This window comes from Gymnoscopelus microlampas, assembly GCF_963454915.1.
Source record: "Gymnoscopelus microlampas genome assembly, chromosome: 23".
NCBI classification, from domain to species: domain Eukaryota; kingdom Metazoa; phylum Chordata; class Actinopteri; order Myctophiformes; family Myctophidae; genus Gymnoscopelus; species Gymnoscopelus microlampas.
The window spans coordinates 28634870-28653321 of NC_139960.1; the positions used below are offsets into that span (position 1 = coordinate 28634870).

At 41.5% G+C, this 18452-nt stretch overlaps 1 protein-coding gene across 1 annotated transcript; it reads right to left on the minus strand.

Moving 5' to 3' along the window:
* Positions 1-5805: 5805 nt before the first annotated feature.
* LOC311039610 (troponin I, slow skeletal muscle-like) lies at positions 5806-13565 on the minus strand (the record flags this gene model as incomplete). Its single annotated transcript, XM_084049549.1, has 6 exons — positions 5806-5905; positions 8587-8748; positions 10219-10308; positions 12709-12840; positions 13099-13164; positions 13539-13565. The coding sequence occupies 6 exons, from the start codon at positions 13563-13565 to the stop codon at positions 5822-5824; spliced, it is 561 nt and encodes a 186-aa protein (XP_083905675.1). The 3' UTR covers positions 5806-5821.
* Between the last annotated feature and the right edge of the window lie 4887 nt (positions 13566-18452).

The window sequence follows — 18452 nt, forward strand, 5'->3', positions numbered from 1 at the left end:
TGTTCATTTTTCAGGAAATGACAAAAACAAAAAAAGTGTAGTTAGGAGGTTTTGTTCATCATTGATTAGAACAGCTAAATGGACTGCCAAGCTCACAATGAGGTTGGAGGTCAAAAGGGGGTGGAGCCTGGAGTCAGCAAAACCAGCTAACTCCACCCCCCTTGGAGCTGGTTTAGCAGAAAGTTTGAGTATCCAATAGAGTTAGCTGGTTTTGTCAGAAGCGCTTTTTAATACTTTAGTTTTCATTGGTTCAATATTTTTTAATCAACACACAGACGTAAAGGGTGTTCAATAGCACTGATTTATGGAAAGAAATGCAGAAGTGGAAAAATGTAGTTTTTGCCGGACAGCAACGATTTATCAATTATCGATTGAGTTAATTCATAATGTATGTTTTTGCCCTTATTACACTAGTGGCGTCAAAAGCACAATATTTGTCTTTGAAATGTAGTGGAGCGAAAGTCAGTATCCAAAAAATACAAATTCTCAACTAAAATACAGATACTCAGAAAGATTTACCTAACCCATTAAGACCGGGAACGCATCTGTGTAATTTTAAGATTCCTTTGGCTATTCAAAAATAGCAAATATACAAGCCCATAGCACTAGCACCCATTTTCGATGCTTTTACTTACAAATATTGTACTTTTACTCCACAACAATTATTTGACAGCTTTAGTTACTAGTTACTTTGTAGTATTGTATTTAGATTATTATCACAAAAAAAACATTAACCACTTCAGCTCTATATATATTTCGGCCGATCTACAAGCTCACAATGCGACGCATTGTGAGCTTGTAGATCTGCTATTTTCAAATGATTTGTATACATTTTGAACTTGTGAAATGGGAAATTATGCACAATGAGTACTTTACTTTAAGTTTTGATGCCAACACTTTTGTACTTTTACTCAAGTAAATTTTGATTACCGGACTTTTACTTGTAACAGAGTATTTCAACACTGCAGTAATGATAATTTTAGTAAAAGATACTTTTTCCACCACTGGTTAATTAATGCCCTAATTAATCGTACAAGAGTGTTGCGCAAAAGTAGTGACAATAGCCCATCTACAAGCTCACAGTTGTGAGCTTATAGATCGGATATTTTATCTATTTCTGAAATAGTGTGAAAGTTCAAAGTGAAAGTGGTTATAAGTGTGTCTGTGGGTTTTATAAGTATAGAACCAATGAAAGATATTAAGAGCTTGTTAATAAATAATAACTACATTGGATCTTTTGGAACACAGGTCCCCCCCCCCCAACCCATTTTCTAAAAAGTAACAGTTTTTTGGACATACGAGGTTCCTAACCAACAGCGCCGGAATATAACATTGCGTGGGGATGTTTGATATTACCGTGGAGACCCCATCTGTGTCCAATCAGATCCGGGGGCCATGTGTTCATCATGAACGGCAAGAAAGAAAGAAAGAAGAGAAGAAAAAAAAGACACCCCGACGTGAACTTGAACATGAACTCGAGGGCCATGTTAGGAAATTGTAATTGTGAATGTAGGAAAGAGCAATCGGCATTGCTCGCATTTCTGTTGGCGACCAGATAACATTCCTGCAACTCATACCTGTGTTGTAAAGCAGTGGTTCTCAAACTTTTTCATGTCAAGGACCCCCAAAATTATAAGTATTTGGCCGCAGACCCCCCATCTCAAAATATGTTGTTCCAATGACCCCCCAGAAGCAAAGATTTTAGTTAAAAATATAAGGTTAATAATAGGTTAAAATAAAAAGGTTTGCACAAATTGTGCCGCGCTATGAGCTTGTAGATCTGCTATTATTGAATAGCCAAAGTATAAAAGGTTAAAGTGTTTAAAATTAGTTTTATGCTATATTAACACATTTTGCTGGGGACCCCCTGGAACCGCCCCCAAGGACCCCTGGGGGTCCCCAGACCCCACTTTGAGAACTTGCCTGAAGTGTCTGTCTGTCTGTCTGTCTGTCTGTCTGTCTGTCATCTTAGCATTTCCACAATTCAACAATTCTACATTGCAGTAGCCCTGTGGTTCTCAAACCTTTACATGTGGACCCCCAAATGAATATGTATTTGGCCGGGGACCCCTATTTGAAATGAATTGTTTTAGCTAACACCATACAAGATTTGTGTTGTTAAAATGTGAAAAAGAAAAAAGGAAAATCTCTGGGACCCTAATCTAGTGTAAATATAACCATTGAGTGTACAAATGGAGAGGGTGGGGGTCTCACCTGGTAGAGCAAGTTCCATTCAAAGGCTCGGTCCTCGCCCTAGCCGGTCCATGCAGGTTTGATTCTGACACCAGGCCCTTTGTCATGATAAATAAAATAACTTAAGTTAAAAGAAAAAAAAAAGATGATAATTAAGCTGGGGACTCGTGGAACCCCCTCACTCGACCCCTGGGGGTCCGTGGACCCCACTTTGAGAACCACTGCTGTAAACATTTTAAATTCAAGGACCACAGACCCCCATACACTACAGTAACGCTGAACTCAGAGTGTGCAAATGGAACCAAATGGAGCCGTAACACATTTAGTTGGGGACCCCCTGGAACCCCTCAAGGACCCCAATCTGAGAAGCAGCAATCTGCTGTATACAACAGCAGCATCGACCAAACTTCTCAAATGTGGTCAAACTGGTTGGCCTCTCATCTGAGGCTCAACTTGCAGAATTCAACCAGCAACTTTCAGAGAGCATTTACAGCTGCTCTGTGCTGTAAATGCTGTGATGAAGGCTCTTTGCCGACACAGCATGGCTGTTTTTTTGTGTGCCAAATAAACAGTGGTGGACAAAGAACGCACTAAAGTAAATAGGCCTACTCAAGCATTCAAAAGTACAATAGTTGTCTGGTAGTGGAGTGAAATTCACAAGTATTAAAAAAATTAAAGAATTCAAGTAAAGTACAGATACTAGTGGTATTCTTTGGTCAGACTCAAAACTAAAGTTTTTGTTAAAAAGTTAAAGCTCTATATTCTGATAGCAATCACAGAGAGTGTGTTTGTTCAGTAACAGGGGTCTCCCCCTCTCCATCTCTTTAATAAACATAAAATACATTTTCAGGTGGGTTGCCAATTTCATCCAATCAGTAGAGAGTACTCGTTTATTTATCAGCTTCAATTTATAGTGTTCAATAAATACCAATTGTGTCTGCTTATTTCTTTGTGTCATCACTTCCAATTTCACTTCTTGATCCTGTCTTATATGAGTTCTCTCTCTCTGATTGGGTAAGATTGGTATCCCAACCTGAAAATGCCTTTTCTGTTGACTTAAAGGAGAATTTTGGACTAAGGTATTCTTACCTTTTCTATGATGTTATGATATCTTAGGATGAATGGTACAGTAGAAAAATGTCATAACTCCATCCCGGTTCCACCACGGCTTAAAACGTGCACGGATAGGCCTTTTTAAAATAAAAACTATTAAAATGCGCGATATAACACAAGGCCTATCCACGCACGTTTTAAGCTGTGGCGGACCCGGGATGGAGTTATGACATTTTCCTACTGTACCATTCATCCTAAGATATCATATCATAGAAAAGGTAAGAAAACCTTAGTCCAAAATTCTCCTTTAAGACATGGAGAGAGGGGGAGACCCCAGTTGCCGAACAAACACTCTATACAGCAATGAACAGATATGGCCTACACACTTTAGTTCAATATCTTATATACTTATATACTGATAACCCATTTGGCCAGCCAAATGAGGCCCTTTAAAGCCTTTTTGTTTTTGTTTTACATTAGTTTGCATTGTAGAGCAGACAGCAGGGGATTTCAGTTCTTACCCTGCGTTTTAACAGCGGGCAATACTGGGCGACATCGTCCAAAAATATAATTAAAGTCTATGAGAGCCGGCGATCGGGCGAAGTGGGCGGGGGGGCGATGAAAGATGGATTATCTTTTTGGGCGATGTTGCCCGGCATCGCCCAGTATCGCCCGCTGTTAAAACGCACCGTTAGGCTCTATGCACAGCAGCCATATTGTAAATACATTGGGCATCTTCCTTACTTCAAGTTCTTTCACAGGTGTTACCAATGATACTAATGAAGGCTTTGTTCCGTCTAGTGTAGCACAGTGGTTCTCAATTTATTTTAAAACATTTTCAAGGACCCCCATAACTCGGGTCCATTTGGTTCCATTTGTACACTCTCAGACTTACACACCCGTAAGGGGCCATTTGGAACCCCCTCAAGGAACCATGAGGGTCCTTGGTTCACACTTTGAGACCCACTAGTGTAGCAGATTGTCTCCAGTGAGCCAGCACCCTGCACCCTGACTCTGTTTGACCCGAATGGAACAAAGCCTTCATTAGTATCATCATTGGTAACACCTCTGAAGGAAGTATGGAAGAGGCCCAATTTATTTACAATATGGCCTATAGCCTTGCCCTTAAGGTGCAGACCAGCATTGCTACTTTTAACATGGGAGTTCTTCTACCACTGTGTGCATGTAAGCCTACAGTATGCCTTATCTCCTTATCTGCACCATGTGCCTTCATAGAGCATAAGCCTAATCTCCCCATGGACCGTCCTCATTTAAACTAAAAGGTAATAAATACAATTCAATAAGTCTTATTTGCTGACTTTTGTGTTCCATTTAGAGGTGACAAATCAAAGCAAACACACTGCACGGCTCAGACAGCCCCTGGTGGAGCAGCAGGTGACTGTAATTAGTTTCTGTCACATCCCCAGTGTTTCAGTGGTGCTTCAGCATCCTAACCTATACTGCCACCCACAGGCTAAAGTTAGTAGTGCACGAGAGAAAGCATCGTGAACAGATACTTTTGGTAATAATAATACAGATTTATTTTTCCAATAATTAACACTGAAGCTATTTCACCTGCTCTTTTGGTATGTATACACATGTCATATAGGTAGAACTGAAATGCATTTTGGCACCGAGAGGGTCTTATAGGCTATGGCAGGAAAAAAACATTATTTTCAGAACAAGATGTCTCAAAATCAGAGCTCAGCAACAAACCAAAGACAGGTGAACCAGGGTTAAACAAGTACCATCACTCACAAATAAGGCTGCAATTATCAAATAATTTCTTAATTATTATTCTATTATTTAGCCTACTTTTTTGATTATTCAAAATTAACCACTTAAGCTTCATTTTAAAGTTTTTACGCACAAGTGTCATGCAAAAAAAAAAAAAAATAGCTGATCGCTTGTGAGCTTGTAGATCAGCTATTTTCACTATTTCTGACATTTCTTGACACTTTTCGCCTTTAATGACATGCCCAAAATAGGGATTGTGTATTCATTTAATATTTTATTATAATCATGTAAATCAATCCGTTCATTAACTGCTGCCTACAGTACACACAAACATGGAGAAGCCACCTCCACTGATTTACATTCACACATTGTTCGTTTTTGTAACTTCAAATCACGTATACAAATCGTAATGTCAAAAACAAACCGCACGCAATCTTACAAAAGGAAAAATAAAGGATGTTTATTAGACTACTTAACCACTTAAACCCCAGCATCGGAATTGTGGGGGAATTGTGGGGAATTGTGGCTCGTCGCGTTGTGAGCTTGTCGATCGGCTGTTTTCAGCGAAAGCTTTACCCATAGTAACAGAAAATACACTAGTATTGAGCCCTGAGGGACTCCAGTTACCCATATGGGGTTCAAGTGGTTAATCAGCGTATAGTGCACACAGCACAGAAAGGAGACACAGCAAAATCCAGAGTGTTAATTCAACTCAGAAAGTGTAAACATTGGCCTTACACTTAGAGTAAATGCACACACCGGGTTTTACTGTGACATATCCAAAGCTCTCAGAGTTAACACTCAGGTTCGTGACAGTGTGAGTGCACTATTGATGTCTTTATGTCTGGGCGAACTTCTTCTTCCTGCCCTCCATGCCGGACAGGGCCTCTACGTTCTTACGCCAGTCTGTCACCTCCTCCTTCTGTGGTGGTGAGAGAGAAAGGGAGAGAGCAAGAGAGAGAGCGAGAGACACACAGACAGACATAGACACACAGAAAGAGGGAGAGAGAGAGAGAGACACACACTCAGACAGACAGACAGACAGACAGGCAGACAGAGGATATAGGGTGAGTTACCGATACCTTAACAAACATGTGGTCTGCATGTGTGTTGGTGTGTGTGACAATTTGTGCATGTGTGTTAACTTAGCGTGTGGCATTGTCCGCAAGCCACATTATGTGCATGCATGACATTATTTGTGTGTGTGTGTGTGTGTGTGTGTGTGTGTGTGTGTGTGTGTGTGTGTGTGCGCGCTTGCGTGGGTGCGTGTGTGTGTGTGTGTGTGTGTGTGTGTGTGTGTGTGTGTGTGTGTGTGTGTGTGTGCGCGCGCGCGGGTGGTTGGGTTTGTGTGTGTGTGTGTGTGTGTGTGTGTGTGTGTGCGCGCGGGTGTGTGGGTGTGTGTGTGTGACATTTAGTGTGACATTGAGTGGTGGTGGGAGTCATGGAAACAGGGACAGCTACACTGCATGTCTCCTTAGCAGAACATTTGAGCATAATGGCGAAACATTTGAAACAATTATATCGTTGCTGTCAGGCAGAAACCTTGTATCTCCATTTTTCAACTTATGTTTTTTCGTCAAATAAGTGCCCTACTTTGTCGTACAGGAGTGCCGCACAATAGAAGCGAAGACAGCAGCTCGGCAAGCTCACAAGTTCACAACTCGTTGCATTGCATGAGCTTGTAGATCTGCAAATTTAGCTATTTCTGAAAATAGTGAAATAGGTTCAGTTTGTCTGTGTTTTTTTTTAAATAAATATCGAACCAATGAAAAGTATGAACAGGACTCAATAATGACTACACTGACGGTTATTTTTTCTCCAAATCCTGAAAAGTAACGGTTTTGGACATACAAGGTTTCCTGAATTAAAGTTTCTCTCAGAAAGGCGTTCACGCCACCAACATGTTTGATTAGTACATTCGCACACACACGCGCCTCAATAATGACCTTCTACGAGAAAGGATCGGCGACCGAAGGAGAATAGCACTACATTACATTTAAACCGCATGTATGCCAATTCCATTACACGGTGACATTCTCAGAATTGGGGGCAAGGTCTCCTTTAATCCTCATATTTTTCAAATGTCATTTCCTTTTTAGGGCGAGGGGGGGTCAGCAGAAAATATTGCGTGCTGCTTTGATTTCAAATGCTACTGTGGCTGCATCTTATCAAACGTGCTGCCTTGAAAGAAAGAACACGGAAGAGAGTGAGTCATTCCCGGAGCAAAAACATGACGATAGACTTCCAATGAGCAGTGTACAACCCGAGTACATTTACTCAAGTACTGTACTTAGGTACAAGTCCCAAGTTATTCGGCTATTTTCGGTGGCCACACTGGTGTGTAACTAAGTGTAAATTAGTCTTAAATAACTTTTGTACCTAAGACTGGTATGTAACTAACTTACACTTAGTTACATACCAGTGTGGCCACCGAAAATAGACGAATTGCAAGGTCACAGCTTGTAAATCTTGAAATGTCACATCTGCATATTTGTTATCTGCTGCTATTTGATGTCTGTATTTGGGGAACTGTCTACATTCCACATGTCCAAGTCAAAAAAGTTGTCCAAACCTGCTTTTATCAACTCCATTGCAAAAGTCCAGATTTGCAGACTTAGAGAACGTCATACACGCTTTTATAACTTCCCGCCTAGATTACTGTAATGGTCTGTACACCTGTTTAACCCACAAGTCCATTTCTCGCCTGCAATTGGTGCAAAAATGCTGCTGCCAGGCTTCTGACCAATATTAAAAAATGTGCCCACATCACCCCTGTCATGGCAACTCTCCACTGGCTTCCTGTTGTTTTTAGAATTGATTTTAAGATACTTTTACAGCCCAAAATGGTCTTGCCCCCCAGTACATTACGGACCTGCTGCCTCCCTATGATCCACCCCGCAGCCTGAGATCCTCAGAGGAGGCCCTCCTACAGGTCCCCAAGACACGCCTAGTCACAAAGGGTGATCAGGCTTTTGCCGTACTAGGCTATGGAACGCCCTACCCTTGGCAATCAGAAAAGCCAATTCTCTGGCATCTTTTAAATCACTTCTAAATACAAATCTGTTCAGGAAAGCCTTCCACTAGATCACCTCATATGCCATAATTGTGTTGCGTACTGTATGTCAGTATCTGTTTGTTTGTTGATGTGGGCAACGAGACCAAAGTGTTTTGGTCTCCTTTTAGTTTGCTCAATGTGTTTCTTTATTGCTTATCAGAATTATAACTATGTTATTTCCTTATGCTTTATTAAATGTGTATGTTTTATTTGACCTTACTTATATATTTTATTTCTTATTTGAACTGCTGTTCAGCACTTTGTAACTCTTGTTTTGAAAAGTGCTATATAAATAGTTATTATTATTATTATATTAATATATTATACACACCTCATGTAGCCTATATTAGATATTTATATTAGATAGCAGGATTTTTATCTTAGAATATCAAGATATATCAATATGGTGAATGATATTATATCAATGTGATATTAACAGAACGGGGCAGACTTAGCTGTTCAAACACCCTTTTCCATCCTTCCAACATATTTAGTGTTAATGAGAATGCCATATTATAACATAGTTAACTATAACAACCCCCACTCACCTTCTCCTCCTCCTTCTTGACAGTCTTCAGGTTGGCTTTGAAGTCAGACTTGGACGTGAGCTTGGCCTCCGCACTCAGGTCTACCCCTGCCTTCTTCACGCGCTTCAGGTTGGGACGTTTGGCGCCTTTCATGTCCATGACCTTGGCAGTCAACTGCTCGATCTGGGGGTCGGCAAGGTGGAGAGAATTTCTGTCTTGGCTTTTTTTTCCCCCACAGGAAAGGTAGAGCAGTGGTTCTCAAAGATTTTCACCCCCCAAATGGATACAAATTTGTCACGCACCTGCATCTGAAATAATTGTGTGCCAGGGATCCTATTAACAGATTTAGGCCTAATATTAAATTAAATCCTAACAGTTTTCTGAAAAACCTATGTTTCTATATCAGTGGTTCTCAAACTTGTTCATGTTAAGGACCTCCAAAATGATATGTATTTACACCGACCCCAGAAGCAAAGATTTGAGTTAAAAATTTTCGCTTAAAAAATATTTATATTCAAAGATTTGCACAAATCTTCACGATAAAAAAAAAGAAATAGCACATCTACAAGTTTGTAGTGCGGCACTCGGTGCCGTGCTATGAGCTTGTATATCTGTTATTTTTGAATAGCCAAAGTATAAAATAATGGTTAAAGTAGTTCAAATCTAAAATGACAGATGCTTTTCCCGGTCTTAATGGGTTAAGGGATTTGCATTAAACGTTTTTTCCCCCCCGCTTTGTCGCCAGAGGTGGAGCATGGTTCTAAATGTCGGTTTTGAAATATGTTGGGTTAATTGCCCAGCCCTAGGATACAACCACAATACTATATTTCTAGTTCTCTTTCTCTCTCTCAAAGACCAGTGTCAGCATCAGTGATGTGTTTCCTTAGAACACATCACTAAGACTGAGTAATAAAAAAAAAACCTGGTCTTTGGCGTGTTATTTCGTTAAACACATCACTGAGCCTGTGCAATAAAGAATACCCGACGTGGGCTTTTATACGTAGGATTGATGTGATCCTCTGCGTTTCCCAATGAGTTCAGATAATGGAAAGTCATAATTCCGCTTGGGTCGGACTCGGAGTGAGAGACATAAATATATATAATCTTTGAAATGAGAGAGCGGGGCCATTTCATCTACAAAAGGCTCACACGGGTTACCTGAGGTGAGCCGCCAGTGCACTAAGCGCCCATCAATAACACAGTTAGAGCGTGATTTGCAATTCGTTGTATGACGGCTTCACGCTCCGAAAAAACAGGATCTACAAGCTCAGAAGGCGTCACGGACACACCACATTCTGAGCTTGTACATCGTTTTCATGTACGACCCCCAAATTAATATGTATTTGCCCCCCCCCCCATCTGAAAATACCCACACAAGACTTGTGTTCATTTATTTCAACGTTTTTGAAATAAATAGCAGATCCACAAGCTCAAAAGCCGATGTACAAAATGGAGTTCAAGTGGTTAAACATATTTTGATGTCATTAACACATTTAGCTGGGGACCCCCTGGAACCCTGTCAAGGATCCCTGGATCACTTTGAGAATCACTGTTGTAGATCATCTATTTTGGGGGTGTGCCGCACCGTCGTACGGCAGAGTCTAAATGGGGTTTTATTGTGGCTCATCATTTCCATCACAAAGACCCATATACCTCTTTGTCATTCTTGGCCACCTTCAGCTCCATATCGTAGCGCACGTCATCCACGGTGTCGATCTTCTGGTGCAAATCCTTGCAGAGCTCCTGTGAAGAGAGAACAGACCCAATCCCCTTTAAGCCCTCCTTTAAGGAATGTTGAAGGCAATAAGGTAGGTAGGTGTGTGCGTGTGCGTGAGTGTGCGTGTGCGTGGGTGCGTGGGGGGGGGGTGGGCTTTTACATAACACCGTTATGTAAAAGCATTGGCTTTGAACGTTCAGCCATCAGCGAGGCAGGTGGCAGGATGCCTGTGCGTGTGTGTGTGTGTGTGTGTGTGTGTGTGTGTGTGTGTGTGTGTGTGTGTGTGTGTGTGTGTGTGTGTGTATATGTACACTTAAAAAACATGTTTTGGATATGCTTGAAATCTCTACAAAAACAAAAACACAGACACACCCCTGTCACATTGCAGGGCTAATGTATGGATCGTGCCAAAGAGAGCTGATGTAGCCTACAACTTGTAGATCGGCTATTTTCAGCGTGCATGACCACAGTATGAGTATAAGTATAAGTAAGTATAAGTATAAATCAGGCTTCAAGTCGCAGCAAGTGGTTTTCTTTTGTTAAAATAAGTGTTAAATAGTGTTATATTCTGATAGTAATCATGGCTAAATAGAGTGTTTGTTCAGTAACAGGGGTCTTCCCGTCTCTCCACCTCTTTAGCACACATTGCAAATGCATTTTCAAGTTGGGATATCAATTTCATCCAATCAGGATGAAAATGTATTTCCTGTTTACTAGGGAGATGGACAGACAGGTAGAGACCCCTGTTACTGAACAAACATTCTATAGCAAAGAATACCGCTTATACTTTAACTGGTTGGGAACTCTGCAGGTGTTTCTTTATGGCCGTTGGCATTGTGAAATTAGCTAGTTATTTTACTGTTGGGGGACCCTGCTGACACAGAAATGTAATATTCTAACATACCACAATGTTAGCCTGTTACAAGTAAAATGCCGGTGAGGTTGTAAAATTAAGTACTCCGGTAAATCAACTCAAGTACACATTTGACTGAGCAATTTTCACCTGTAGTTGAGTAACATTGACCAGGAGTATCTATGCTTTGACTCAGGTACTGGGGTTGAGTATTTTGTCCAGCACTGCCCATGTGTATTAGCCTGGTAAAGCCCCTCCCTTCGGAAAATCTCATTCCCACACTCCTCAATTTTTTCCGGAGGGAGGGTTTACCAGGCTACATGTGTATAGTCCCTCACTGTTGACCTCTACATATAGCGAGTAGGAGGAGGAGGCGCGAGGCGGGGCTTTGATACGAGGCGGCGCGAGGGGGAGGAGGAAGAGGCGCGAGGCGGGGCTTTGATGCGACGCGGACCGCGCGTGATAATAGTTATTGTCCATGACGGAGGCGCGCCGACTCAGCAGAGCTTGAGGCCGAGGAGACGCGCCCAAGCTCCTCCAGGCGCGAGTGCCCGCGCCGACCGGACGAAGGTCTGCTAGTCGAATCAGCGCCGTCCGAGTTGTAACCCGATAGGGGGAGAATAGATCTTTTTATGGGTTACTATCCACGATGACACACATGTGTGCGTGTGTGCGTGTGCATGTGTGTGCGCATGCACACACACACACACACACACACACACAGGCATGTGCATGCGTGTGGCTTCATTGCCCTCTAGCGTTGGTTCTACAGAATTGCCTGGGTGGGTGGTAAAAACAAGCGCTCCTTTTTCAATTTCACTTGAATGCCAATTTCCCTGTAACATATACTGTACATATACACACACACACACACACACACACACACACACACACACACACACACACACACACACACACACACACACACACACACACACACACACACACACACACACACACACACACACACACACACACACACACACACACACACACCACTTCTGGACACACAGGGTTTCCACCCGACCGGGGCGATTTGCATTCATAACCCTTATGCCACCTGAAAAAAAATAGCAGCATCAAAGAGCAGTAGCCTACAGTATGTGAGCTTGTGAGTGCATCACTCCACTAGGGCTGGGGTCTTCAACAGGGGTCCGGGACCGTATAGGCCAACCGTTTAATTTCAAGGACCCCTATAACAGATCTTACAGATCTGTAAGGGTCAATTTGGAACCCCCTCAAAAAACCCTGAGGGTCCCTGAACCCCGCTTTATAGTTACTACATGGGGCCACCAATTTTTTGTATGATGGGAATTTCTTTTTTAATGTAAATGTCTGAAAATAGACATTAACATTAACTCAACATATTAGCAAAGTGGTGTAAAGAAACAGAACGTTTAATTTACACAACACTGATGATAGTGCCGGCAAACATATGTAAGTAGTGGCGGTCCCTGCTTCATCTCTCTCTCAGCTAATATAAGTAGTCCTTGGCCAGAAAATTTGTTATAGACCCCTGCACTATATGGAGTTCTACTCGACGATATCAACCATGTTAACACGTCGCGAGTACCTGGAGATCCTTGACAGACAGGCCAGAGAGTTTGGGTTTTGGTGCTGCTTCATTTATTGCTGCTTCCCTCTCAATAACCTTTGCCTTTTGCTCCTCGGCCAACAAGACTTCGGCTCTCTTCAGAAGCTTGCCCTGTCAATTAGGAAAGGTCATTTATTCAAGTCATACGTAGCATTCATTTTAGTTGTCTTTTTTTGGCGACACCTCTTGTAGCTCCGCTGTCATTACAGTGTTTGTCTATACGGAAGTATCGCAAATAAATGTATGCCAGGGTCCTAGTGCCCGAGGATAATATTCAGAACCAGTAACCGATTTAATCTTGCTCATGGCAGATCCTGGCATTGAAAATGTTTTGAGAACCTTTGACTGATGATGCCGGAGTGCATTTACCTTCAGCAGTAGTCGGCGGGTTGCTGTGGTCAGTCTCTCTCTGAATTTTTCTTTCCTTTGTTTTCTCTGCAACAGAGGAGATAGCTCTTGGTCTTTGTTTTATGACTTCAGCTGTCAAGAGTTAGGCCTACGCACACCAACCCCAGTTAGATTTTAGTTCCACAAAGAAAGTGTAGGTGTACACACCATGCATCCATATGCACACACACACACAAGCACATGATGCATAATATGCACTTAAATACACCCTTTTAAAGGTAGTGCACTTTGTTTTTCTGCATAATACACTTTAAAAAGTTCAAGCTCAACTTTCTGATAGTAGGCTAATCATTTACTATATATTGAGTGTTTTCAGTAACAACTTTAATAAACAGAATAGACATTTTCAGGTGGGTTGCTAATTTCATCCAATCAGGAGAGAGAACCCATTCGTCACTTACCGTTTTGTTGATGCTGTTCCAGTTCATACTATTTGTTTGTCCTGTGAGTTCTCTCTCCTGATTGGATAAAACTGGTATACATTTTCTGTTTACTAAAATGCTGGAGAGACGGGGAGAGACCCCTGTTACTGAACAAACACTCTATAGCAATGATTTCTATCAGAATATAGAACTATTTAACACCTTAACAAACAAAAACACTTACTGCATAAGTGTGAGTTGAACTCAAAATGCCATTATAACCACCATGCAATTATTTTGAAATGATAAGCTAGTTTTGCTAGCACAGTGGTTCTCAAAGTGGGGTCTGGGGGGTCCCCAGCAAAATGAGTTAATATACCATCAGCTTAAAACCACTTTAACCTTACATTGTAGAGCTGCTATTTTCAAAAAATAAATAAAAAATGTTTCAACAGCTTGGCACTCAATCTTTTCAGATGGGGGTCAGCGGCCAAACACATGTCAATTTGGGGGTCCTTGACATGAAAAAGTTTGAGAACCACTGTGCCAGACAGCAATCAATCACCTAAATATAGTTACAACACAAGTCAGTAATGTGGGGCTTTTGTTTTCATGTTTTTGGCATCCATCCAAACAGTCATAAGACTGAACATGCAGCAGGTGCAACGTTTAGGGACGGCAAGCCAAAGATCCAGAAATTCTTCTTACGGGTCTGCATTCAAAGATGGCCGACGACACAGAAATACATGGGGAGGGGGAGAGAGAGAGAGAGAGAGAGAGAGAGAGAGAGAGAGAGCATGTCACTTTGTGCCCTCAATTCCATACCGACAAGGACATGGTTAAGTTGATAGACGGCTTTGAGACGCACAGGCATGAACATTGTACAGACGTGACACTCACCCCTCAGACATGGCTGCCCTTGTTCAGATGTTCCTGGTGGGGGAGGAAAGCCAACATAACCGTGGTTAGGGGGGGTTGATCGAGAAATTGGCTGCCCTACTTCCAGTGGTGGAAAAAGTTCTCAAATGTTTTACTTAAGTAAAAGTACCAATACTGCAAGAAGTACTCCGTTACAAGTGAAATTCCAGAATTAAAATTTGACTTGAGTAAAAGTACCAAAGTATTGGTATCAAAATGTACTTAAAGGGATATTTCACTTTCAAAAAAACTTTTGGTCATTTTATTTTCTACTCAGGCTTTTGTCAGCCCCCCAGACCGTTTTTAAGTTGCTTGATTCATTATTTAGATATTTGATATTCATTTTATAAGACACGCCCTCTTCCTATACAAACCCATTATAACTTCAAACTCCATTTTTAACATGTTAGATTCATCAAAAACATCCGTCTTTGGTTCTGGTGACTCACCCTGCCCTCCTAATACGCGAGGGGCCGTGTTTTTTCAATAACTTTTTTCATTTATTTTTTATATTTTTTTTGGGAAAATGAAAAAATGTAATACAATTAAAAAATTAAATAAAATAAATGAAAAAAGTTATCGAAAAAACACGGCCCCCTCACGTATTAGGAGGGCAGGGTGAGTCAGCAGAAACAAGGACGGGTGTTTTTGATGAATCTAGCAGGGTTGGATTGAGTTTGAAGTTATAATGGGTTTGTATAGGAAGGGGGCGTGTCTGATCTAAAAACTGTCTGGGGGGCTCACAAAAGCCTGAGTAGATGATAAAATGACCCGAAGTTTTTTTGAAAGTGAAATATCCCTTTAAAGTACAAAAAGTAAAAGTACTAAAATGTTTGAAAATAGCTCACAACTCACAACGTGTCGCGATGTGACGCGATGTGAGCTTGTAGATCGGCTATTTTCAAATAGCCTAGGTGTAAAATAGGGCTGAAGTGGTTAATGTTTTATGATGTAATATATTTATATCTGCAAAGTAACTAGTAACTAAAGTTTTCAAATAATTGTAGTGGAGTAAAAGTACAATATTTGTCTCTGAGATGTAGTGGAGTAGAATAAAAGTATAGACAATTGGAAACACTCCGGTGAAGTAAAAGTACCGAAACATTGTACTTAAGTAAATGTACTTAGTTACTTTACACCACTGCCTACATCAGTGGTGGAAGAAGTACTCAGATTTTACTTGAGTTAAATAATCAATTCCACAATATGGAAGTAAAAAGCCGACGTTCAAAATGTAAATTGAAGAAAAGTACAAAGGTGCTGGAATCTAAATGTACTTACAGTACCAAAGTAAAAAGAAATGCTCCACATGAACGGCCCAATAAGTCACAGATTTTATTCAAATTTGTCAAAAATATTTCTAAAATAGCAGATCTAAAAGCTCACAACGTGTTGCATTGTGGCACGACGTGAGCTTGTAGATTTGCTATTTTCGAATAGCCTATGTATAAAGTTAACTTTATACTGTACGTACTTAAGTACAGCACTTGAACGAATGTACTTAGTTACTTTCGGCCCACTGAAATTGGCTGCCCTACATTCACAGCTGTGGTACCTCATACACATACTGTAGTAAAATACTCAGTCCGTAATTCAACTCGGAGAGTCCCCAAATGGGAACCAAATGGACCCTTACGGGTCCATTTGGTTCCCATTTGGAGACCCTCCGAGTTAAATTGACGCTGAGGACTGGGACACCATATGGCAGGCAGTGCAAGATCAAGATATTTGATTATGTTCCATTACATCGTTCTTAAGGGCTCTTAATGGAAGACAAAGTTGCGTTGCGTGATTTAATTTTTCATTGTTTTTTATTAACTTATCCATTACTGTACTCTAATGATTATGATTATGTGTGTTATGGATAATGACATTATGGTAATGCAATAACGTAAGCATGATGTGCTGCGTTAATAATACATGCCGCGGTGATAATATGGATTAAGGATTATGATGGGCTACATCCATGATGGTGTTATATTTCATGGGATATTTGATTTCTTTCCCTCATTGGGTAGCTGTGTCACTTTCACCAGCTGGAATCTTCACACACACTATAGGGGTGATTATGTAAAAAAAAAAAAACACTATAGATTTTGCGGGAAAATTATTTTTTTATTTATTTTTATTTTTTTAAGACGATGTGTTGTGAGCTTGTAGATCGGCAATTTTCGCTATTTTTGTGACACTGTTGCATGTCGAAGTATATAGGGCTTAAGTGGTTATTTGTTGTTGATTTGTTGATCTAAAAGTAAAACAAGTTTTCATAAAAGGTGCTTCTCGATTATTCGATTAATCAAAAAAGTAATAGATTGAATAATCGCTAAGAAAATAATCTATATTTACATGCAATTTCGGCACCATGGATTTGGCCCCTTCGACTGTTATGAAGGGCCGTGGCTTGACAATGCATGAACGTGCATCGGAAAGAAAGGCTTTTGACCAACGCAGCGGAGATTATCAGGTAATTGTTTCTCGCTCATGGAGTCTTTCACACACGCTGGCCCTACCGTGGCCGTGCCCTATAATGTCGACCGGAAACGCCATTACCGCTGCCTCCCCCGGGGAGCTGTACGGACAAGGTCGCAACGGACTCGGTTCAGGACAAAAGCGGCCTGACCCCGTCTCTCTCATCACACGCAGAAATGAGGCTACTTGAGAGCGGGCCGAAGGTTCACTCGGCGGGTTAATAGGGTCCTTGGGCGAAATCGACTGACAATCCGAACGGTGAAGAAGAGAGAGTCCGTGGTGAAGAAGATGAAAAGGAATATGTTTTTTTCCTAAAAGAAAAAAAAAAAGAAAAAAAAATCCTCTCCCCTTGGAATTCCTCTCGCTTTTCCTCACAGCTATCATTAGCTCCTGTGAGGTCCTTCAGATGGACTGGGAGGGGGTCGAACGTAGCTTATACGAGACGAGACTCCACGGAGCTTAATAATCGTGGTCTTGCCTCTATCATATTGATCGCCATTAGAGAGGGGGTCGGCTGAGTAAAGAGGCTGTCCACCTTAATGGACCTTAAAATCACCGGGATGACATTACACGGAGAGAGTGCACCGATGACCTTCTGTGTGACACTGTGCTCTGGTGTTTCTGGTGGCCTTATTAGCACGCCGCCACTAAAACGCGGCCGACCGGGGCTGAGGGAGAGATACAGGTCTCATGCATGAGTTGCCTGTTAGCAGAAGATGTGTCCTGTTTTGTACAGGGAAAAGGCACTATATAGCATTGCTTCCCTTCTCAAACACTTACATTTGTCTTGCTATGTTTGTGGGGACATCAAAAGCAATAGTCCACACATAGTCTCTCCTATAGTGCTTGGCAACGTGTCATCACCACGGGGGGGCGTGGCATAGTAGCTGCAGACATACTGGTGGGAGTCAATGTTAAGTCAACCTGTTTATCCCTCACCAAGATGTCCGCCGCTCCAAATTACACTTGTTGACGCCCCCTTCAGGATTTTTTTGCTACGCACTATACAGTACTATACAGTACTAACCCTAATCTTAACCGTGATCACAAATAATCACACCTAACCCTGACGTTGACCACTTGAGTGCCAGCATCCCAATTCTGGGGGGAACATTCACCAAAAATAGAAGATCACGAGCTTGCAGACTGGCTACTTCTGACATTTGGTGTAGACAGTAAAAAGCGGAATATTATATCCTAAAGATGACCCTTTTCCTCATTGGGGACCAGAGAAAGGTCCCAAATAAAAGATACAGACAGTACATGCATAAAACAGACACACTGAAGCGCGCGCACACACACACACACACACACACACACACACACACACACACACACACACACACACACACACACACACACACACACACACACACACACACACACACACACACACACACACACACACACACACACACACACACACACACACACACACACACACACACACACACACACACACACACACACACACACTTACTTTAGGAGCATCTCGGGTTGCAAATGAATACGAATTATAAGGTTGGGAGGGGAACGGAGGAAATGCTTCGTTTTACGATCAAGCTA